Here is a 22,020-nt window from a genome sequence, read left to right as displayed (position 1 = left end):
TTTGTCATAAACATTTTTTTCAAGATAGTAGAAGAATCATGCGACAAAAGTGTGGTTGATTTCTGACAAAATGTAAAATCAAGGAAAAGAGGTCCAGTATAATTACTTACATACAGGAACAATTTCCCAGAATGTGGAAATATGTGGGCTTGTTCTGCCCACATCTGTTTTTTCTATAAATAAAATATATATATAGTGTGTGTGTACATCATAAGTTTCAGACATTGCTGAATTGTTTGCATCCCTGTGAAATAACTTGCTGTTTTATATGGGAATTTTACAGAGGAGGAATGGCACAAAAACAGAGTGGCTTTTTTAATTTAAATTTGTTAGGCATTGGCTCTAGTAACTCATTAAAATATACAAATTTCTTTTTCCATAATTGTCAAGGCTTTTCTTACATTTATGGTTAGGTGGTTACTTAACTGTTGTAGTGTATTTATGTAAAGTTACAAAAGTTAGTCAATCTGTTATCTGCAATGTGCTGAGTTTTAAGTATGAGATGTTAATTGAGTTGCCTTGTCAATTGGTTTTGGGCTCCTGCAGGTGTAATCATTGGTCAGTGCTGCTGAGAAAGAATCCTTTCTGTGTTGCTCAAAACTAACCAAGTTGACCAAGAGTGGAATAAACTATGCTGTGAAAGGGTAATCCTGAATGAGGAAAGACAGTATGTTCATGTAGAGCACTACCTTGAAAAGAAAATGAGGGGAAAACAAGTTTGCAATATGTGTATTTTTAAAATCAAGAGAAATCCGATAAGTCACAGTGCTTTGGAAATTCATGGTAACAATGGCACTATGCAAAATTGAAAATACCAGAATGAGAGTTTAGCATTCCAACTACTTTGTTTAGAAAAGGATTTTGGTGTCTTCTCTCATTGGAGTCTTTGGAGATAGCAAGACTTTGGCCAAAAACTGTAAAAATGGTACCTGTATGTGCAATTTTGAATATGTATATATCTCTGTTCTGTAGGCCAGAGTCATCCACGCTCTTGTTATTATGGGTCATAAGGGTCATTGAATGTCAGGGCTGCATATGGGGCCAGATTTTCCAGTGGGCTCGGGAAACCTGACCTTCTTACTTGTCCACCTTCTGGAATGCATACCTGACCCATGTGTGACTTTGGGATTTTTGTCTTTTCGTACAGGGGTCGGGTTCACAGTGCATTTTGTAAGCCATGATGGAGTGAGTGAGAAATGTGAGTGCGAAGGTTGGCAGGTTAGAAGGCTCAACTCTGAACATCATTTAAAGGCCCCCTAAACCTCATCCTTCACCCTCTCACACTCCCACCCACCTCCAGTGCCCCCCATGCCCCCCTCAAATCACCCATGTCCCCTAATCCTCCATGCCACATGCCACTTTGAAGAAGAGTCATAGGGACTTGAAATGTTACTCTGTTTCTCTCTCCACAGATGCTGCCGGCCTGCTGAGTTTTTCCAGCATTTTATGTTTTCACCTCCATGCCACATCATGCCCCCCTCAGATTGCTCATGCTACTCCAAGTCACCTCCACCCCATGCCTCTTCAGATCACCTATATCACCTCCACCCCTATGTACCCTCCATAACCACTCATCCAATATCCACTGAAATTGTCATTTTGGCAGGAAAAATAAAAAAGAAGCATGTTATCTAAACGGTGAGAGATTGCAGAGCTCTGAAATGCAGAGGGATCTAGGGGTCATAGTGCATGAATCGCAAAAGGCTAGTATACAGGTGCAGCAAGTGATTAGGAAAGCTAATAGAATGTTATCATTTATTGCGAGAGGAATTGAATACCATGTAGGAAAGTTACACTTCAGTTATACAGGACATTGGTGAGACCACACCTGGAGCACTATGTACAGTATTGGTCTCCTTATTTAAGGAAGGATGTAACTACGTTGGAAGCAGTTCAAAGAAGGTTTACTAAACGAATACCTGGATTCGGTGGGTTGTCTTATGAGGAAAGGTTGGACAGGCTAGACTTGTAACCGCTGGAATTTAGAAGAGATGACTTGATTGAAACATATAAGATCCTGAGGGATCTTGAAAGGGTCGATGTGGAGACGATGTTTCATCTTGTGGGAGAATCTAGCACTAGGGGCCAATGTTTAAAAATAAGGGATCGCCCATTTAGGACAGAGATGAGAATTTTTCTCTCTGAGGGTTGTGAGCCTTTCGAGCTCTCTTCCTCCAAAGGCGTTGGAAGCAGATTCTTTCAATATTTTAAAGGCAGAGGTACATGAATTCTTGATAAGCAAGGGGATGAAAGGTTATCGGGGGTAGGCAGGAATGTGGAGTTGAGGTTACAATTGGATCAACGTGTCTCGTTGAATGACAGAGCAGGCTCAAAGGGCTGGGTGGCCTTCTGCTCCTAATTTGTATTTTTGTGTGCATCGTCCTCAGGAGCCATGACCCCTCACGCCCCACCCCTTGCCCAGAAGCAATGAGAATTACTTCAAAATCATTGGAAAAAATTAAACCTCTAAAAATGTAATGAAACTCTGAATTCAAACCACTATCATTGATACTGAAAGAAAAAAAAACTATTCCAGTGTAAAAAAAAGGAATCCTTTAAGTGCCTATTAAGTTTGTAAACAAACAAGAAACAAAAGGCATATTCTGTTTTGGGGCATCACGAAGGTCAATCTGAAAAACAATCCACAAAGAGTATGAATTTCAGACAAATTTGAAAGATTTTTTTGGCAGATATTTTGCAGATATTTCAAACAACTGAGGTTTTGCTGATGAACAACATTCTGAAGCTCACTTTGAAGTGGATTTGATGCAGTGGGACCTGAATCTGCCCATTATTCATGACACTTGAGTACGAATCCAAAACTGGCCAAGTTGCATTTATCAGTTTGAGTAACTAGAACCCAGAACGTTACAGGATAATTTTGCACTAATTTTCACAAGGGCTAACCCAATCAGGAGGCACTGGCATTTGGCTTATCAAGGTTTAAATTGCTATAGGTCAGACTACCCATCTTCCTGAATAAAAGCAAAATACTGCAGATGCTGGAGATCTGAAATAAAAAAAATCAAGTGCTGGAAAAACACAGCCAGCCTGGCAGCATACATGGAGAGAGATACAGAGTTAACATTTTGAGTCCAATATGACTCTTCTTTGAACCTGGAGAGAGGTAGGGATATAATGGGTTTTATGCTGTTGAAAAAGTGGGGAGGGGCAGGTGAAGCAAAAGAAAAGGTCAGGGATAGTTTAGAGGGTAGGGGAGTTTAAATGACAAAGATGTCAGGGAATACAAGGCAAAGGGAGTGGTAATGATAGTATTAAAGACACAAAGCATTGGCCCAGAATAGGTGTTAAGAGTAGAATAAAACACACGTCGGCACTGCCTGAAAGTAAAATAGCAGAACTTGTTAATCACAGAAGAAAGGTCAGTACTGTCTGAAAGCAAAAACATAAGTACATGATACAGACTGGCACCGTAGAGTGGTGGGGGGGAGGTGGTGGTCATTCAAAATGGAGGATAGAGTTCATGGCCTGAAATCGTTGAACTCAATGTTGAGTCCAAAAGGCCGTAAAATGCCTAATTGGAAGATGAGGTGCTGTTCCTCCAGCTTGTGTTGGGCTTCACTGGAACATTGTAGTGGGCCAAGGGCAGACATGTGAGCATGAGAGCAAAATGGTGAATTGAAATGGCAACCAGCTGGAAGGCTGGGGTCATGCTTGCTGACTGAGAGAAGATGATCCACAAACTGATCATCCAGTCTATGTTTAGTTTCCCAAGTGGAGGGAGACCACATAGTGAGCAGCAAATACAGTATACTAAATTGAAAAAAAGTAGAAGTAAATCACTGCTTCACCTGGAAGGAGTCTTTGGGACTTTGAGGAGGGAGGAGGTAAAGGGGCAGGTGTTACACCTCTTATGATTGCATGGGAAGGTGCTTTGGGAAAGGGATGAGGTATTGGGGATGATAGAGGAATAGATCAGGGTGTTGCAGAGGGAATGGTCCCTTCAGAATGCTGACTGGGTAAGGAAACAGAACATGTGTTTGGTGGTAGCAACATGCTGCAGTTAGCAGAAACCCAGCCAAGCATTTATAATGGCTACAGCTGTCACAACACAAGCTTACAGCTATATTGCCTGACACTGTCAGAACAGAATGGTGTCTCATACCTATTTCCATTGGTTGCTTGTCAATCAATGGAGATGAGCAGGTGTAGATTTTTTTAACTTTCAAAAGCAGGGTTTTCTAACCACCAGAGCTCTGAGTCAATTTAAATTAACACAAAACATGATAGCAGAGGCTGACAGGGTGTTTCTTTTACATTTTTCAATGCATTATGACACTTTTTTGAATGAAAAAATACAATAATGCATGTCAACACTTACAATGGTGGTCAATATAAGAGTCAATTTAGCTTTTCAGGACACATCTCTATGATGAATCACTGCATCAAAAATATATCTACATTACAATACAGCATCTAATTGTGACATTTGAAGGTGTCAGAAACACTTTACACTTGCCTTTCAGATTGTTCCCGACTTCTCAGCAGGCTTCTCCCACTGATCACAAACTCACTGAGGAGATTTTTTTTTAGGGCTTCCAAAACCCTAACCAGCACAAGAAAATTATATACGGGAGGAAATGCAATTTTTCTGTGGTCTTTAATCTCAGAAGTGATGCATGTGCTTTTTGCACTCAACGCCTTTCCAGCCAGCAAGAAGGTCATATGAAAATAGTATGGGGTCAGGAAGGCAAAGGAAAATTGTTTTTCCAGCAAAAAAAAACAAAATTCAGCATTTGGTAATCTGATTTGTACCTACATTGGGAGATGAAAATCCAGCCTAGAACGTTTAAATCCACGTTCCCATTTGTCTGCGTGTATCTCAAATTGCTGACGCTGACCTAACTTGATTTTCTGATTTGGGATCTATCCATCAAATCACTCAGCTGTGCTCAGAATACCTTTTTTAAACCTCTTTATACTTTTGAAGTTTAAATAGTGCAATCCAACAACATAAAAAGCGCAAATAAAACTGAGTTGCCTGGACTTTGGGGATTGCACGTAGCCCTAGGCCATAACTTTGATACTCTTGGTGTCAGACACAAATGTAAACCAAAGTATGCCATACTCACCATGTGAGCGCTATGTCAGTGTAAGTAGAAATATATAAAATTGTATGCCACATGTGATTCTAAAATAATTAGTAAGGTATAATTTGTGTGAAGAAGTCTGTTTTAAAGACCCTAAGCAGTGCCAACTATAAGGACATATTTCACTTAAGGCGTTCAGTTCATGGCAAGTAAGCTTGGTTCGCAAAATTTGTGATGCATATTATTTCATATCTTGTCCTGTCATTACAAATTACTAAAAAATCATAAAAAGTTGTTCTATTACTTGCAATCAAAATGTTCTGTATTTCAGGACAAAGATGGAGTGCAGCTAGTGCCTATCTGCGCCCTGCTTTGGTACGCAGCAACCTAACAGCAGAAGAGAAAACATTTGTAACTAGAATTTTGTTTGACGGCACCAAAGCTGTTGGAGTTGAATATGTTCAAAGTGGATTACCAATAAAGGTACTGGAGCATTGCATTTATTTGATGTTGCTGTATTTTGTTCTAATCATTGTTTTGCATATGTAGACGTATTCAGGCTCAATGTATCCAAATTAAGTGCTATATGTTAATGTTCCAGGAATTGTCAGACAAAAATTGACTCAAAATGACATTATAAATTTATCCATTGAATTTTCTTCTTTGTGCCTGTGTACCTTCATCAGAGTTTTAATTGAAAACCTCCAACTGTTCCAAATACCTGGACATAAAGTTGGTGTATTTGTCCATAACTGTCATGCTATAAGCTGAATTTAGATTGTATAGTCTGAGCATGTGCAGCATACCTAATTTCCTCAGGTACATTGGTAGCCTTCAAGTAGCCTTCAACTTCTAGTGCTTTTTAATCAGCTTTTTCCCCATGATCATTTGAAGAAAAGCTAAATGACAAATTTCGTTAGCTTTTCTCATTTAAAAAAGGAATAATATAAAGACTGTGTCTATATATTAGATCAAAACAATAATGTATATTGCCAGGGCAGTTAAAGTGAGGAGTGGAACAGGTGAGTTTGTACACAATACAAAATATTCTCTTTAAAAATTGACTTTTTTTTGTGTGTGAAATAAATTAGTATAGAATCACAGTACCTTTCAGCACAAGAGGCGATCCTTCATCCCATCGTGCCTAAGCTCGCTCTTTGTTAGAGCAATCCAATTAGTTCCGCACACCCACAGCCCTGAAATTATTTCTTTTCAAGTATAGGTCCAATTTTCATTGGAAAGTTACTACTAAATTTGCTCCTGCCACCCTTTCAGGGAGTGCATTCCGGATCATAAATCTCACTGTGTAAAAAAAGACAATTCCACATCTTCTCCTGGTTCTTTTGCCAATTTTCATAATTCTGGTCTCCCCTTGTTATACCTTATTTTAAAATGTGCTAAGATATGAAATATTTGAAGATAAGATTAAAATTGTTCCAGAGATTTGTTCATTACTTATCCATCGTTACATGTATGTCTGGCTGTGTAATTCTGGAAAAAGATGTCATGCTATCACAGATCTTAGTACCTGTGATATTACATAGTAGCACTATTGTAGTGCTTCATTTGTTTCATCTCTAAGCTTTTTCCAGCTCAGGAATAAAGAGTCATTGTTTTGAAATGACCATGTAATTCGTTGTTTTCTGAACTAAATGTGAATTACTGATATGCCTGTGAAAATGCCTTGTTTGTTCAGATATATATAATAGTGTTGATGCATTTTCTTAGAATTACTTAGAAGGCACTTCCTTGTTTTACATGATTTTAAACATTCCCATTTATCTGTTGATGTTGGTGACTAGACTGGCAAACAACTAAAGAAGCAAGAACACAAATGGTTGGAGCAGGCGTAGACCATATGGCCCATTGAACCTGCTCCAACATTCAGTACAATCTTGGCTGATCTTGGGTTTCACCTCCACTTCTCCTCCTTTTCCCATATCCCTTGATCCCCTGAGACCAAAAATCTGCCTATCCCAGTCTTGAATATATTCAATGATGGAACATCCACAACCCTTTGGGGTAGAACATTCCAAAGATTCATAACTCTTCAAAGAAATTTCTCCTCATCTGCGTCCTAAGTGATCGCCCTTTTATCCTAAGACTGTGCCCCCATGTTCTAGATTCCCCAGTCAGCAGAAACAACCTCTCAGTGTCTACCCTGTAAAGCCCCTTCAGAATCTTGTATGTTTCAATGAGATCACCACTCATTCTTCTAAACTCCAGAGAATATAGGCCCAATTTACTCAGCCTCTAATCATAGGGCAACCCTACAACCCTCTCACCCCAACAATCAATCTAGTGAGCCTTCACTGTACTGCCTCCAATGCAAGTATATCCTTTCCTAAATATGGAGACCAAAACTGCACACAGTATTCCAGGTGTGGCCTCAGCAAAGCCTGTACAATTGTAGCAAAGCTTCTTTATTCTTGTACTCTAGCCCTTTTGCAATAAAGGACAACATGCCATTTACCTTTCTAATTGCTTGCTGTACCTGCATGCTAACTTTCTGTGTTCCTTGTATGAACATACTCAAGTTTCTCTGGGCATCAACATTTACAAGTTTCAGACCTTTTAAAAAATATTCTGTTTTTCTATTCTTACGACCAAAGTGAATAACCTCACACTTCCCTATGTTATACTCCATCTGCCATCTTGTTGCCACTCACTTAACCTCTCTATATTTCATTACTGCCTGTGTGTCGTCCTCACAGCTTATAATTCCACTCAGCTTTGTATTGTCAGCAAACTTAGATACATTACTCTGTCTCTTCGTCCAGGTCGTTAATATAGGTTGTAAATAGCAGAGGCCACGGCCCTAACCCATGTGGCACTCCATGAGGCACAGCCTGCCAATTTGAAAATGCCCTCTTTACACGTACCCTTTGCATTTTAATGAACTCTGTGAATCCTTATTTCACCTATTAATCTTTTGTATGGCATCTAAGTATACTACATCTACTGATTCTCCTTTAACCACCCTACTAATTGCATCCTCAAAAAGCTGTAATAAATTTGTTAAACACTATTTTTGTTTCTTAAAACCATGATGATTTTATCTGATCATGCTAAGATTTTCTAAGTGTACTGTTAAGACTTCCTTGGGGAATTCAGAAGGAACTTCTTTACACCAAAAGTGGTTAGAATGGAACTAGTTGCCATTTTAACTAATAATTGGTAACAGTTTTCTCTTAGGTTTCTGCAGCCCTCCTTCAAATCCTCCTGCTCTTACACCATAACCTCTGGTATCCTCCAAGGACCTATCTTTGTGTCCCTCCTATTTCTAAAAATTGTACTGTACCTTTGCGTTATCATCCAAACACATTGTCAGTTTCCACTTGTAAACTGAAGACAACCAGCTCTACCTCACCACCTTGTCTCTTGACCCCTACACTGTATTTAAATTGTCGCACTGTTTGTGCCAGTACTGGATGAACAGAAATTTCCTCCAACTAAATATTGGAAAGATGGAAGCCATTATCTTTAATGCCCACCTCAAACTCCATTCCCTGGCCTCGGGGCCTCGGACTCACTGTCTGAGGTTGAATCAGACTGTTTGCCATGTTGGTCTGATATTTGATCCTGCAAAGGTACTCCCACAATGCTGATAATTAGGGAATTCCAGGATTTTGACCCAGCAGCAATGAATAAACACTGATAAATATCCAAGTCAAAATAATGTGCAACTTGGAGATGATGGTGTTCCCATGATGGTGCAGGGAGTGCATATTAAAATGGTGGATAGGGGGGATTTCTTTGTCCTCTGCTGGATCTCTGAACCATTATTAAAATCCAATGATGTTTCAGGAATACTTATAATATGCCACAAGTGATTTCAACTTGGATCTTTTTAGAACAAAATTCCTGATCTTGGCAGGAATTAGGGTCAAATTTTAAAGTAAAGCTGACAGTTATCACTACTTGGGCTCTGTTATTCCACCTAATATACAACTCTCTTATCACCTCTGTTAAGATGGATGCTACATTTTCTATCATCTTAACTTGATCTCTAAAAGGCAGCACATATGAAAGAGAAAATATTGAAGATATTAAACAAATGGAATTGGAGATAAAATTTTACACATTAAAACTGTAATGTTTTAATATTCACAAAATAAATTCTAATTAATGTATTCTTTATCACAAAATATTACCTGGTCTTCCCTGTGTATTTTACCTAATTGTATTTGAATCTTGAACATAAAGTATTGAACGAGATGTGGACATTCAGCCAGCAAGCCAGCTTCTTTCATAGACAATGGAAAGTCTTTCCTACTGTGCACTACCCCACACATTTACCCCCTGAAATAACTCCTCCGTTCTAAAGATATTCCAATGTATTCACCCATCCTCAATTCTCCATTCTCCAGTATATACTTTCTGCCTTCAGCAGAAAAGATTCTCTCCTCTTTCCTCCTCCTCCTCCACGTGCAACATTTGATCATCTCAGCCTAAATCTCAATAACTTTGAACTCAATGGGCAGAAATTTCTGCCTGTTGGGCGGGCAGGCCCGACCCAATGTCTGGCGGCCGGGGAGCTGATCCCCGCCGGAGAAGCGGGCAGCACTGCCATTTTACGTGGGCGGGCCAATTAAGGCCCATCCAGTGTGATGTCTGGTGGGAAGCGCTATGTGCTTCCTGAGTGGGTGGGGGGGGATTGTGGGCGGGGGGAATTCCCCAAAAGCGAGAGTGTGCTCTTTCACGCATGCGCACAAAAGAGCGCACATCTCCATGAGGCAAAGTGCAACCTCAGGAAGATCGCTTCCACTTTGAAAAAGATTAAAAATAGAAAAAAACAAAATTCCCTAACGTTCCCCTCATGTGACAATATTGCATGAAATGGGACATGTTCATAATTTACATAACTTTATTAAACTTTTTAGAACCCTGCATGAAACCTCATCCCGCTGGTGGATGAGGTTTCACGTTTTTTCTATTTGCTGCCGGGGCTCCTGGCCTGCCCGCCAACCTTAAGGCCCGCAGCTGATTTTGCTGCGCCCCTGCCTTCCTGAAAATTTAAATGGGGCAGGCTGACATCAGGGGTTCTGCCTGATGTCATCCTGTGTCATTTTACATGTTGGCGAGCGGGCCCCACCCCCCTGCTCGCCAATGGCAAAATTCTGCTCTATGTTCAGCCTGATTTCTTTGTAGCTAGTTTTTGAAGGAGATAGTCAACTCAACCTAAACTCTTTTTCCTGGTGGTTTGTTTCACATTGGCACTATACTTGGATTGTATTGTGATCAAAGGCTGTCCTAGATCTAAAGGTAACCCACCACTTCTAATGATCAATATTTTCTTTTGATGATGTGCTTGAATTTTTGAAGATATTGAATGAAGGGGCTTAACTGAAGTATTGATGATGTGGACCCAGTATTCTGATTAATTAATTAGTTATGTTTTATCTTCTTAGGTCTATGCTAGCAAGGAAGTGATCCTAAGTGGCGGTTCAATTAACTCACCTCAGCTTCTTATGTTATCTGGCGTTGGTAATGCAGATGACCTTAAAGCATTGGGAATTCCTGTTGTTTGCCACCGTCCTGGTAATAATTGAAGTACTCAGAAAAAACATAAAGGCATTAAGTTAATTAATTTGGTATAAATTAAGCTCTGGTGATAGTTGTTGCAGTTAGGTCATTAAAATTATTCACTTTAAAGAAATTGTTTTGCTTCTAGGTGTGGGCCAGAATCTGCAAGATCATTTAGAATTGTACGTGCAACAAGAATGCACTGAACCTATTACTCTATATCAATCCCAAAGATCCATCAAGATGATCAAAGTTGGCCTAGAATGGCTTTGGAAATTCACAGGTAAAACTTTGTTACCTTCCAGTACTTAGACCTTGACATAAACATCAGTAATTTAGGATCATAGAATCAAGAGAAGGCCACTTAACCCTGGAATCTATTTCGTCATTCTTTGAGATCATGGATGACCTGCAACCTAACTCCATATGCCCACCTTTGCCCATATCCCTTAACATCTTTGATTAATAAAAATCTATCAATCGCAGATTGATCTAACATCAGTTATAGTTTCTGAAGAGAGTTTCAAACTTCTACCACCCTTCGTGTCAAGAAGCGTTTCTGAGTTGTGCTTCTGAAAGAGCTGGCTCTAATTTTTAGACTATGCCCCTTAATCCTAGACTCCCCAACCAGCAGTAATAGTTTCTCTCTATCTACCTTATCAATCCCTCTTAATATCTTGAAAAGTTTGATTAAGAAATGGCAGTTTTACTGACTTTACTTATCATTGTTCACCTCCTTTAAGAGAGGAAAACGGTCAGAGAGAGGGCATTATAATACAAATGATGCATGTGATGTCAGCAGGAATATGTGTCATCGGCATTCACATCATATCTTATGTTGCAAGGTTGTTTTGTTCATTGTACTTTATTTTTGCCAATACATTTGAGACCATCAGACAAATGTTGGGCTGTATTTTCACATTGTGGTGCCTTGGAATAGTGTCACAGATGGCATTCAGTCAGGTTTATGCCTGGTGAGCATGATGCACTGTTTAACTCTTCTTTCAGTGATGGCAGGAAATTGTTGTATGGCTTCGGGAGGCAGGCAAGATAGTTGACAATGGAAGCTAGTTGTAATCAACGTTTATTTTTCTCTGCTTTTTTTGGTAGTGTTGGCAGAAGACATGAGGTCAGCTGTAGCTCAGCAAAATCTGGTGCACTAAGACATGCAACTAAAATCAATGTACATTCTTGACATTGCCGAAATAACTTTATTTACTGTTGTGGAAATTAACATTCAATTCAGAAACTGGCTCCCAATTTTCTATTACTCATTTTTCACTTGGTGATGACACTTAAGATTACAGTCAGAGTTTCCTTTTCAGATACTGACTTGCATATCTTTCTGATGAGCTTATAGAACATTTTCTTTATTTTAATCAAGAAATCTAGGCTTCTCATTTTCTTTTATCTCTTATCTTTCAGATAAAGTGCAGCAATATAGTTGGGTGGCATTTCAATGTGTACTGCTGGATTAAATCGCCAATTTAAAAAAAAGTGATGCTTATTGTAATGTGGGGATTTTAAACAGGAGTCTTTTCCCTCAATGACCTATTGGTGGTTCCTGTAAACAGATCTTAGTACAGTCCTTAGTTTGGATACTCCACAATTCTGGAGTTGGTGACTTAATTGCATTGATCACCTAACATGGAAAAAGGAAAGCAGCAGATATTTTTTGGTGGAGTTATGTTGTTGGAGGAGCTGCTGAGTGGGCTACGCCAGGGGCTGATGTTTGGAATGCATTGTTTCTGGTTTAGAATTAATGGGTGAATTCATAAACTCAGCTCAAAATAGTCAAATTTGAAGGTGATACCAAACTAGGAGGGGCGCTTAATCACTACTAGCGTGCTAAGGAACTACAAAATGAGTTGGAGAAATTAGTAAATAGATGAGACAATGAAATTTAATGCATACAAACGTAAAGTGCTACTAAACATGGTAAACAGCAACTTACACTTATATGACACCTTTAATGTAGTAAGACACTTCAAGGAGCTTACTGAGACGTGATCTTTTGAAATATAAAATAACTGCATAGAAAACATAGATTCAGAAAATTACTTCAGAGTAAACCATGTGAGTAGTACAAAAGATATGGAGTTAAAAATGATCCACAGCACTAAACTGGAGCAAATTGGAAGCACAGACCAATCACTGTATTCCTGATTTCATGTTATGTTAAGTTTTGGATAGTTTTAAATTTGAAATTTACCTGCGTCTGTGGCAGCCTCCCAACAGTCCCCTTAAGAACGTAAAGAGAGGCATAAAGTCCTTTACATTACAGAAACATTATCCCTATTTTAGGTGATGTCAGGATACCTTTAGGCTGCTCAAACCAATACACCTTTGGGCGTGTATTCATTTGGAGGCTTCTCAGGTGAACCAGATGCAATGAAATCCAATTTCTTCCACACAGTTGCAAGACAAACTTAGGGGCCCAAATCTTCCCATCAGGATCGGAAAGCCTGGGCAGAATTTTTAGCTCGGTGCGCCTGACCCGCTCGAGTGTTAAATAAAGCACATTGACGTCAGCCGAGTGTGCCAACGTCCACGCGCACTCGCGATATTTCGCTAGGCGGGCGCGCGATGGAGATGTAGGCACACCCGCCATTAATTAAGTGGCCAGTTAAGGCCCTGGAGACACCAATTATCTCCATCTTTACGTAGCCTGTGCGATTTTTAGACAGTTGCATGGCCAGGCGGGCAGGCCACAATTAGCAAAACCTCATCCACGGGCGGGATAAGAGGGGTCTGTGGCCATGTCAATGTGATTAGTGATGAGTTTATGATATCACTTGCTGCTGGCTGCTTCTGTGAACAGGACAGCATCATCTTGCTTCAGAACTGCATTCAGAGAATTTTGAGGCTTCAGTTCAGAGATCAATGTTGTTTTCCGAGCCCCCAGAGGATTCACACCGCGTGGGCCCTACCAAGTATCAGAGTACCTTCCCTTACCTGGTAATGGGAACTGTGGTCTCTGGTGGAGGCACCTCCTCTGAGGGGGAAGAGAGGACCAAAAGTGGGAGGAGGCTAGGTGTCCCTGTGGAAGCTTCCAGGAGAGCGACCTGTGGGAGGAGAGACGCAGGCACAAGGGCGCAGGGCCAACAGGAAGTCCAAGGAGTAAGGGGCCGCAGAAGATGCCTCTATCCTGCTGCCAGGGTTTACAGGCGACAATGCAGCTACCTCAATATGTCCGAGGTGCAATGCCAAAGGAGGCTCCCATAGGAATCAGTGTTAAAGCCGGAGTTTAGGTTCCTTTGGACACTTAGATAAAAACAAAAAACTGCAGATGCTGGAAATCCAAAACAAAAACAGAATTACCTGGAAAAACTCAGCAGGTCTGGCAGCATCGGCGGAGAAGAAAAGATTTGACGTTTCGAGTCCTCATGACCCTCTGTTGAAGGGTCATGAGGACTCGAAACATCAACTCTTTTCTTCTCCGCCGATGTTGCCAGGCCCGCTGAGTTTTTCCAGGTAATTCTGTTTTTCCTTTGGACACTTCTTGCCCGGAAAAGCCAACGTACAAGTTGAAATACTGTACTGTTCATGTCTAGCAGCGTGCATTCCTAGCTGGAATAACTTGCAAAAGAAAATAAATCACTAAGTATACATAATATATACATTACAGTTAGATAACACTAAATCACCCAAACAAACCCTGAGTAGTGCAGTTTCTGTGTCTCACCCATAGCACTCCTGAACGCAGCTCAACTTTTTGCTCACTTTCCTTTCCCACTCTGTCTCTCTCCCCTTTCCACTCTGTCTTTGTCTACTTTCCCACTCTGTCTGTCTGTCTCTCTCCTCTCTCCCACTTTCCCTGTCTCTCTCTCTCTCCTTTCCCTGTCTCTCTCTCTCTCTCCTTTCCCTGTCTCTCTCTCTCTCCTTTCCCTGTCTCTCTTTCTTCTTTCCCTGTCCCTCTCTCTCTCTTCTTTCCCTGTCTCTCTCTCTCTTCTTTCCCTGTCTCTCTCTCTTCTTTCCCTGTGTCTCTCTCTCTCCTTTCCCTGTCTCTCTCTCTCCTTTCCCTGTTTCTCTCTCTTTCCTTTCCCTGTCTCTCTCTCTCTCTCTTCCTCCTTTCCCACTCTGTCTGTTTGTCCCTCTCCCCCTTTCCCACAGTCACTGTCTCTCCTTCTTTCCTCCATTCTCTCTCTCTCCTCTCTCCTCTTTCCTACTCTCTCACTCTGCCTTTCCCACTCTGTCTGTCTGTCTCTCCCTCCTTTCCCACAGTCAGTGTCTCTCTCTCTCCTGCTCCTGCTTTCCCACACTGTCTCTCCCCTCCCCCTTTCCCACTCTCTCTCTCTCTCTCTCTTTTCCCACAGTCTGCCTGTCTGTCTCCTTTCCCACTCTCTTTTTCAGTCTGTCTTTTTCTCTCTCATTCTGCAGAGCCCATATCCCCTCCTGACAGTCTTCAGGGACTGAGCCCTTGTCCTGGGCTGCTGATTCAGCTGGGGGTTGGGAGGGAGCCTGGGGGTGGTGGGAGGGGGCACCTGCAATTGCAAATGAAGCCGATGGGGGCCATGGTTGGAGCCTGGGGCCCCGCTCCCACCTCCGATACAGATTACTAGCACTTCAACATCCAGTTGGGGTCCGGCAGTTTCCTGTCTCTATCCTACACTCCTACTTCCAGATCCCAGGCCTCGCTCTCCCCTGCAGCCTGAACCTGTGGTGACCTTGGTGGAGGCAGCCCTGAACATCAGAACTTGACGGTGGCTGGCCCAGAGTGCAGCGCATGAGTTGGGGGCAGAGTGCAGATGACATAAAACCAAAATAGTGACGCAACTCGGAACAACAGGTCCTGAAGCATAAATGGCTTTAAAGTGAAATGACATTAAGCGGTGCAACTTAATCTGAAGACTTACTGTATCCAGGTAGGAGTCAGTAAGCATCCTACTCAGTGTTGGAGACTGTTTTCGGAGAGTCCCGGAGAGCAGGGGAATTGCCCATTGGAAGTTCAAACTTCCCAGGCAATTCCCACAGAAGCTGAAAGATCTGGGCCAGGATGAAGGCCACCTGGTTCTCCTGAATAAAAAGAATAATGACATATGGGCTTAATGTTCAGTTGGGATAAGAAAGCTGAAAATGTTCAAATAATTTAAGAATCTAATGAATGCTTTGACTGGAGAACTATAGGATCTTTCTGGACCTCTATGAATCAAGCTAGACCAATTATCATTAATGCATATTTATCTTGCAGCATAAATGATCTTATTTCAGCATATAAGAAAATACTATGTAATCAAATAGGAACATATGAGTCTTGTGATGTCCTTGTTTTATAATAGATATGAAACTGAAGGAATGGATGAAAAGAACAATTTGCTTTAATGAAACCATATAAACATAGCAACCACACCAAACTATGAAAATAATAATTATGTAACGTTGTGAATAGATAAGCTTTTTGAACAATTCCTGTAATGACATAACAGCCTGTTTTTGTTACTAAATTAAGTAATTTTTAATACAGAATGTCTTCTTTTCTTCAGGCGATGCAGCTACTGCTCACTTGGAAACTGGTGGTTTTATCAGGAGTCAACCTGATGCAACTCACCCTGATATTCAGTTCCATTTTTTGCCATCACAGGTGATTGATCATGGGAGAGTCTCACCTAACATGGAGGCTTATCAGGTGAGGTCTTTACCTGTAGGAGTTTTCTTAACTGACTAAAGGCTGTAAGCTGAAGTAAGAACATGCAAATATAGTCTGAAAATTTTTCAGAAAATGTGGCCTATTTTCAATTCACTTGACATTGATGTTATTAAATTGTACTTTATGAATCGTATGAAATTTAGCAGTGCCAGCATTACGATGACTTCTGTTATTAACTCTGCAATTTGTAAAGTGTTTGAAATGATTATTTGCAAAATTGTATTGAGCTTTTAACAGTTACAGTAAGAGTGATTAAAAATAAATGGCTATAATTTAATTTGCATTCAACTGACCACCATGAACTACTTGAAGTTTTCTGTCGCAGCAAATTATGACATCTGACTGTAGTATAAATAGATATTCGTACGAATTAGGAGCAGGAGTAGGCCATTCGGCCTCTGAAGCCTGCTCCGCCATTCAGTAAGATTATGGATGATCTAAATGTAACCTCAACTCCACATTCCTGCCTACCCCGATAACCTTTCGTCCTCTTGTGATTCAAGAATCTATCTAGCTCTGCCTTAAAAATATATAAAGACTCTGATCCACCGTCTTTTGAGGAAGAGAGTTCCAAAGACTCACAACCCTCAGAGAAAAAAATTCTCCTCATCTGTCTTAAATGAGTGACCCCTTATTTTCAAAACAGTGACCACGAGTTCTAGATTCTCCGATGAGAAGAAACACCCTCTCCACCCCACCCCACCTCCACCCCTCAGGATCTTAAAGGTTTCAATTAAGTCACCTCTTACTCTTCTAAATTCAGTAGATACAAGCCTAACCTGTTCAGACTTTCCTCCTAAGACAACCCGCCCATTCCTGGTATTAGCCCAATAAACCTTCACTGAACTGCTTCTAAAGCATTTACATCTTTATTTAAATAAGGAAACCAGTTTTGTATACAATACTCCGGATGTGGTCTCACCAATGCCCTGAAGAACTGAAGCATAACCTCCCACTTTTGTGATCAATTCCCCACACAAATTATAACATTCTATTAGCTTTCCTAGTTATCTGCTGTATCTGCATACTAACCTTTAGTGATTCATGCACCAGGACACCCAGATCCCTCTGAATCTCAAAGCTCCTCAATCTCTCACCATTTAGATAAAAAGCTTTTTTATCCTTCCTACCAAAATGAATGATTTCACATTTGCCCACATTATGCTCCATTTTCCAGATCTTTGCCCAGTTTATTAACCTATCTATGTCACTTTGTAGCCTCCTTATATCCTCTTCACAATTTACTTTCTCACCTATCTTTGTGTCATCAGCAAATTTAGCAACCCTTCCTTTGGTCCCTTTATCCAAGTCACTTATATAAATTGTAAGACGTTGAGGCCCCAGCTCTGATCCCTGTGACACACACCCCCACTTGTCACATCCTGCCAACCAGAAAAAGACCCACTTATGTCAACTCTCTGCTTCCTGTTAGCTAGTCAATCTTCTATCCATGCCAATATGTTACTGCCTACACCATGAGCTTTTATTTTCTGCAATAACATTTGATGTGGCACCTTATCAAATGCTTTCTGGAAATCTAAGTACAGTACATTCACCGGTTCCCATGATTTCCCTTTCACAAAACCATCTTGACTCTGCCTGATTGCCTTGATTTTTTTCTAAGTGCCCTGCTATAACATCTTTAATTATAGCTTCTAACATTTTCCCTATGACAGATATTAGGATGACTGGCCTATAGTTTCCTGTTTTCTGTCTCCCTTTTTGAATAAAGGAGTTACATTTGCCATTTTCCAATCTCATGAATCCCTCCCCGAATCTAGGGAATTTTGGAAAATTAAATTCAGTGCATCAGTTATCCCACTAGCCACTTCTTTCAAGACCTTAGGGTGAAGTCCATCCAGACCTGGAGATTTGTCAGCCTGCAGCCCCAACAATTTGCTCAATATCACTTCCCTGGTGATTGTAATTTTCCCGAGTTTCTCCCTCCCTTCCATTTCCTGATTTACAGCTATTTCTGGGATGTTACTTGTGTCCTCTATAGTGAAGACCAAAGCAAAATACCTGTTTAATTCATCCGTCATCTCCCTACTTTGCCTTATCAATTCCTCAGACGCACTGCCTATAGGACCAATGCTCATTTTGTTAACTCTTCTTTTTTAAATATCTATAGAAACTCTGACTATCTGTCTTTATATTACTAGCTACCTTTATACTACTAGCTAGCTTTCTCTCATACTTTAATTTTTCCCTCCTTATTAATCTTTTTGTTATTCTTTGCTGTTCTTTATATTCTTTCCAGTTTCTAACCTGCCACCCATCTTTGCCTAATTATATGCTTTTTCTTTAAGTTTGATACTGTCTTTAACTTTTTTAGTTAACCATGGATGGTGGGCCCCTTGAGATTTTTCTCCCATGAGATTTTTCTTTCTCATTGGAATGTATCTATTCTGTGTATTCTGAAATATCCCTTTAAATGTCTGCCACTGAACTTCTATTGACATATCCCTTAACCTTATTTCCCAACTCACTTTAGCTAGCTCTGCTTTCATGCCCTCATAATTGCCCTTATTAAAGTTTAAAATACTAGTCTTGGACACAATTGTTTCTCTCTCAAAATGAATGTAAAATTCAATCATATTATGATCCCTGCTATGTAGGGGTGCCTTTACTAGGGGGTTATCAATTAATCCTATGTTGTTGCTCCATACCAAGTTTAGTATAACCTGCTCTCTGGTTGGCTGCAGAACATGCTGTTCTAAGAAACCATCCCAAAAACATCCTATGAAATCTTCATCTACGCTACCTTTGCCCATCTGATTTTTCCAGTCTATGTGTAGATTAAAATTCATATGTAAGACTCATATATTTCCTTCCATCCATGATTTTATCTAATTTCTCACTTTTTCTATTTGTTCATGAGATGTTTGACTCTAGTTAGGCCAGCATTTATTGTCCATCCCTAACTGCCCTTGAGAAGGTAGTTATATGTTCATAAGCCTTTCATAAATCAGAATGAGAACTTTGTGCATTCTAACTTTAGAGAAGAGAAACAAATCATTTTTTTAATGTAGATTTAAAAATGGTATTAAAACTTATTCCTTCGAATAGAATTGGCAGCACTAAGAGGGAAGTTTGTATGGCATTATTTGGATAATGACCAATATTATACTATTTTTAGTTTGGTGCCAATGATCAAGACTGTTACTTATTTGTATTCTTGAATTATTGATTTTGTTCTATGAGGAAAATCATGCATGGATATTTGCTCCTTTGTGAAATGGCCCTATTTTAAATTGTCCTTTAGTTCTTAAACTATTACTAGAACACTTGCTTTTCAGAAAAGAAATTTGGAATTCTGTTTGTTGGACCTTTGTTATGCCTTAGAAACCATTTTGAGTTCCTACTGTATTTATCATGTAGAGAGCAGTTTTATTTGAGATTCTTCCATTTTGGATTGTGAAATCAATGTAAAAACTTTAAACTGTAAAGAAATGATCACTTTAGGTCTTTGCCAATCAAGCCCTACCCTGATTGGCATAGCTAAATGCCATTTTTAAAAATTTGTTCATGGGATGTGTGTGTCACTGGCTAAGCCAGTGTTTATTGCCCATCCTTAATTTCCCATGAGAAGATGATGGTGTGCTGCCTCCTTGAACCCCTGAAGTCCATGTGTTGTAGATACACTCAGTGCTGTTAGGAAGGGAGTTCCAGGATTTTGACCCAGTGGCAGTGAAGGAATGGCAATATAGTTCCAAGTCAGGATGGTGTATGTTTTAGAGGGGAACTTGCAGATGGTGGTGTTCCCATGCATCTGCTGTCCTTGTCCTTCTAGTTGGTAGAGGTCACGGGTTTGGATGGTGCTGTTGAAGGAGTCGTGGTCTGGCTAACTGCCCTGCAGATGGCATGACCCAGTGCAACATTTGTGCCTAATATTTTGGATTCTTCACAATGACTGACTTTTCTTTGCTAGTTCATGTTTTTATTTTCCATTTTATCCTATCATTTTATTTGAGGCGCTTACTTAGTTTTTCATTGATGTGTGACATGTTATGCATGTTTATGCATAATACATTTGACTGGTTTACTTGCAACTTAGCTCAAAAATGCTGTTTGGTGTGTAGACTTTCAGTACTAATGTGATGACCCACATGTCAGCAGTGGATACATTCATGCCAGTAATTCTGCACAGTTACTTCTTGATCTCATCAATCTGGTGGCATTAAGTCCCTGGCCAAGATGAGATATTTCTCCACAGAGGGAACAAAAAAGGGAATGTTTTTAGCCTTTACTGCTCTTGCACAATTTCCAGGAACTCTTATAAGTGGGATTGGCAAAGATTCAGATGAGGCCACCTGCGCGATTTACTTATTAATCTAGGAATGTTTCAGGAGAATTATAGAAAGCAAAATATAAACTGGAATAGTGACGAACCTTATTGGCAGAACATTGTACACAGTTCATTAAATGCAGGTTAAGGGTGGTCTTTTACGGTGTAACCTAGCGACATATGGCAGAACTGTGGAGAGATATTGCTAGCATATTTTGTTGAGAGGAACCCTAACATTTTAAATCTATGGCCTATGTAGCACAATAGCTTCAAATTTCAGCGTGAAGGACATTAACACAGGAAACTGATGTTTGAACAACTCTTGGCTGACTTCCATAGTTAGACTTTCTCAATTGTCAATCTCAGTTGATTTAGTTGGTAGGGATTAAATAGTCTGAAAGGGCTAATTCCTGTGCTATTCAAAAGTGAATTCTGCCTCCTGATTAAGGGGAATTTATGTTTTGAGGGATAGCCTGATATTGAAATATAGGAAAGAATTAGAAAAATAAATATCAAGCATATATTATTTTTCGTGATGTCTTTTACGAATGAGATAATTTGACATTTAATTTGGCCATATACCGCAGACGCAGCTAAGCGATCCCATGGCCAAAGAATCAAATCAAAGCTCTGTAGTCCTATTGCAATCATTTGTGAATAGCAGTAGGCAATTAAACAGCTAACGGCGGGAAGAGACTCCACAAACACACACATCCCGAATGATGGCAGAACCCAGCACTTCTGTGTGAAAGGCAAGGCTGAAACATCCACAACCATCTTCAGCCAGATGCGCCAAGATGATGATCCAACTTGGCCTCCTGTTGAGGTCCCCAGCACCCAGATGCAAGTCTTCAACCAGCTTGCTTCCCTCCACATGATATCAAGAAACGTCTGAATGCACTGGATACAGCAAATGCTATGAGCCCTGACATCCTGGCTTTGGTGCTGAAGACTTGTGCTGCAGAATCAGCCATTCCCCTACCCAAGCTCTTCCAGTACAGCTACAATATTGGCATCCAATATTGATCCAATATTGACAATGGAAAATTGTCCAGGTATGTCTTGTCCACCAAAAGCTGGACAAATCCAATCTGGCTATTTACCACCAAATCAGACTACTCTCAATTTTCACTCAAGTGATAGAAGGTGTTGTCAACAGTGCTATCAAGCAGCATTTATTCAACAATAACCTGCTCACCGATGCTCAGTTTAAATCTGCCAGAACCACTTGGCTCCAGACCTCATTTAGTCTTGGTTCAAACATGGGGAAAGAAAGCTGAATTCCAGAGGCCAGGTGAGAGTTACTGCCCTTGACATGACGGCAGCATTTAACCTGAGTGTGGCATCAAGGAACTGGAGCAAAATTGAAGTTACTGGGGATCGGGGAAACTCTCCACTGTGGAGTCATACCTAGCATAAAGGAGTGACCAATCATTTCAACTGTAGATGTCACTACAGACGTTCTTCAGGGAAGTGTCCTGTGCCCAGTTCTCCTCTGCTGCTTTGTC

General features: G+C 40.3%; 1 protein-coding gene across 2 annotated transcripts in view; it reads left to right on the top strand.

Annotated features, from left to right (window-relative positions):
- Window positions 1-22,020, top strand: part of chdh (choline dehydrogenase) — a 55,703-nt gene that overhangs the window by 14,377 nt on the left and 19,306 nt on the right. For both annotated transcript variants that reach the window (XM_041190872.1, XM_041190873.1), the window contains exons 3-6: window positions 5,383-5,534; window positions 10,463-10,592; window positions 10,726-10,860; window positions 16,061-16,203. In XM_041190872.1, the coding sequence (XP_041046806.1) occupies window positions 5,383-5,534; window positions 10,463-10,592; window positions 10,726-10,860; window positions 16,061-16,203 (560 nt within the window). The remainder of the gene's footprint in view (window positions 1-5,382; window positions 5,535-10,462; window positions 10,593-10,725; window positions 10,861-16,060; window positions 16,204-22,020) is intronic.

Source organism: Carcharodon carcharias, chromosome 7, assembly GCF_017639515.1.
Source record: "Carcharodon carcharias isolate sCarCar2 chromosome 7, sCarCar2.pri, whole genome shotgun sequence".
NCBI lineage: Eukaryota > Metazoa > Chordata > Chondrichthyes > Lamniformes > Lamnidae > Carcharodon > Carcharodon carcharias.
This window is presented reverse-complemented; position numbering and strand designations above follow the sequence as displayed.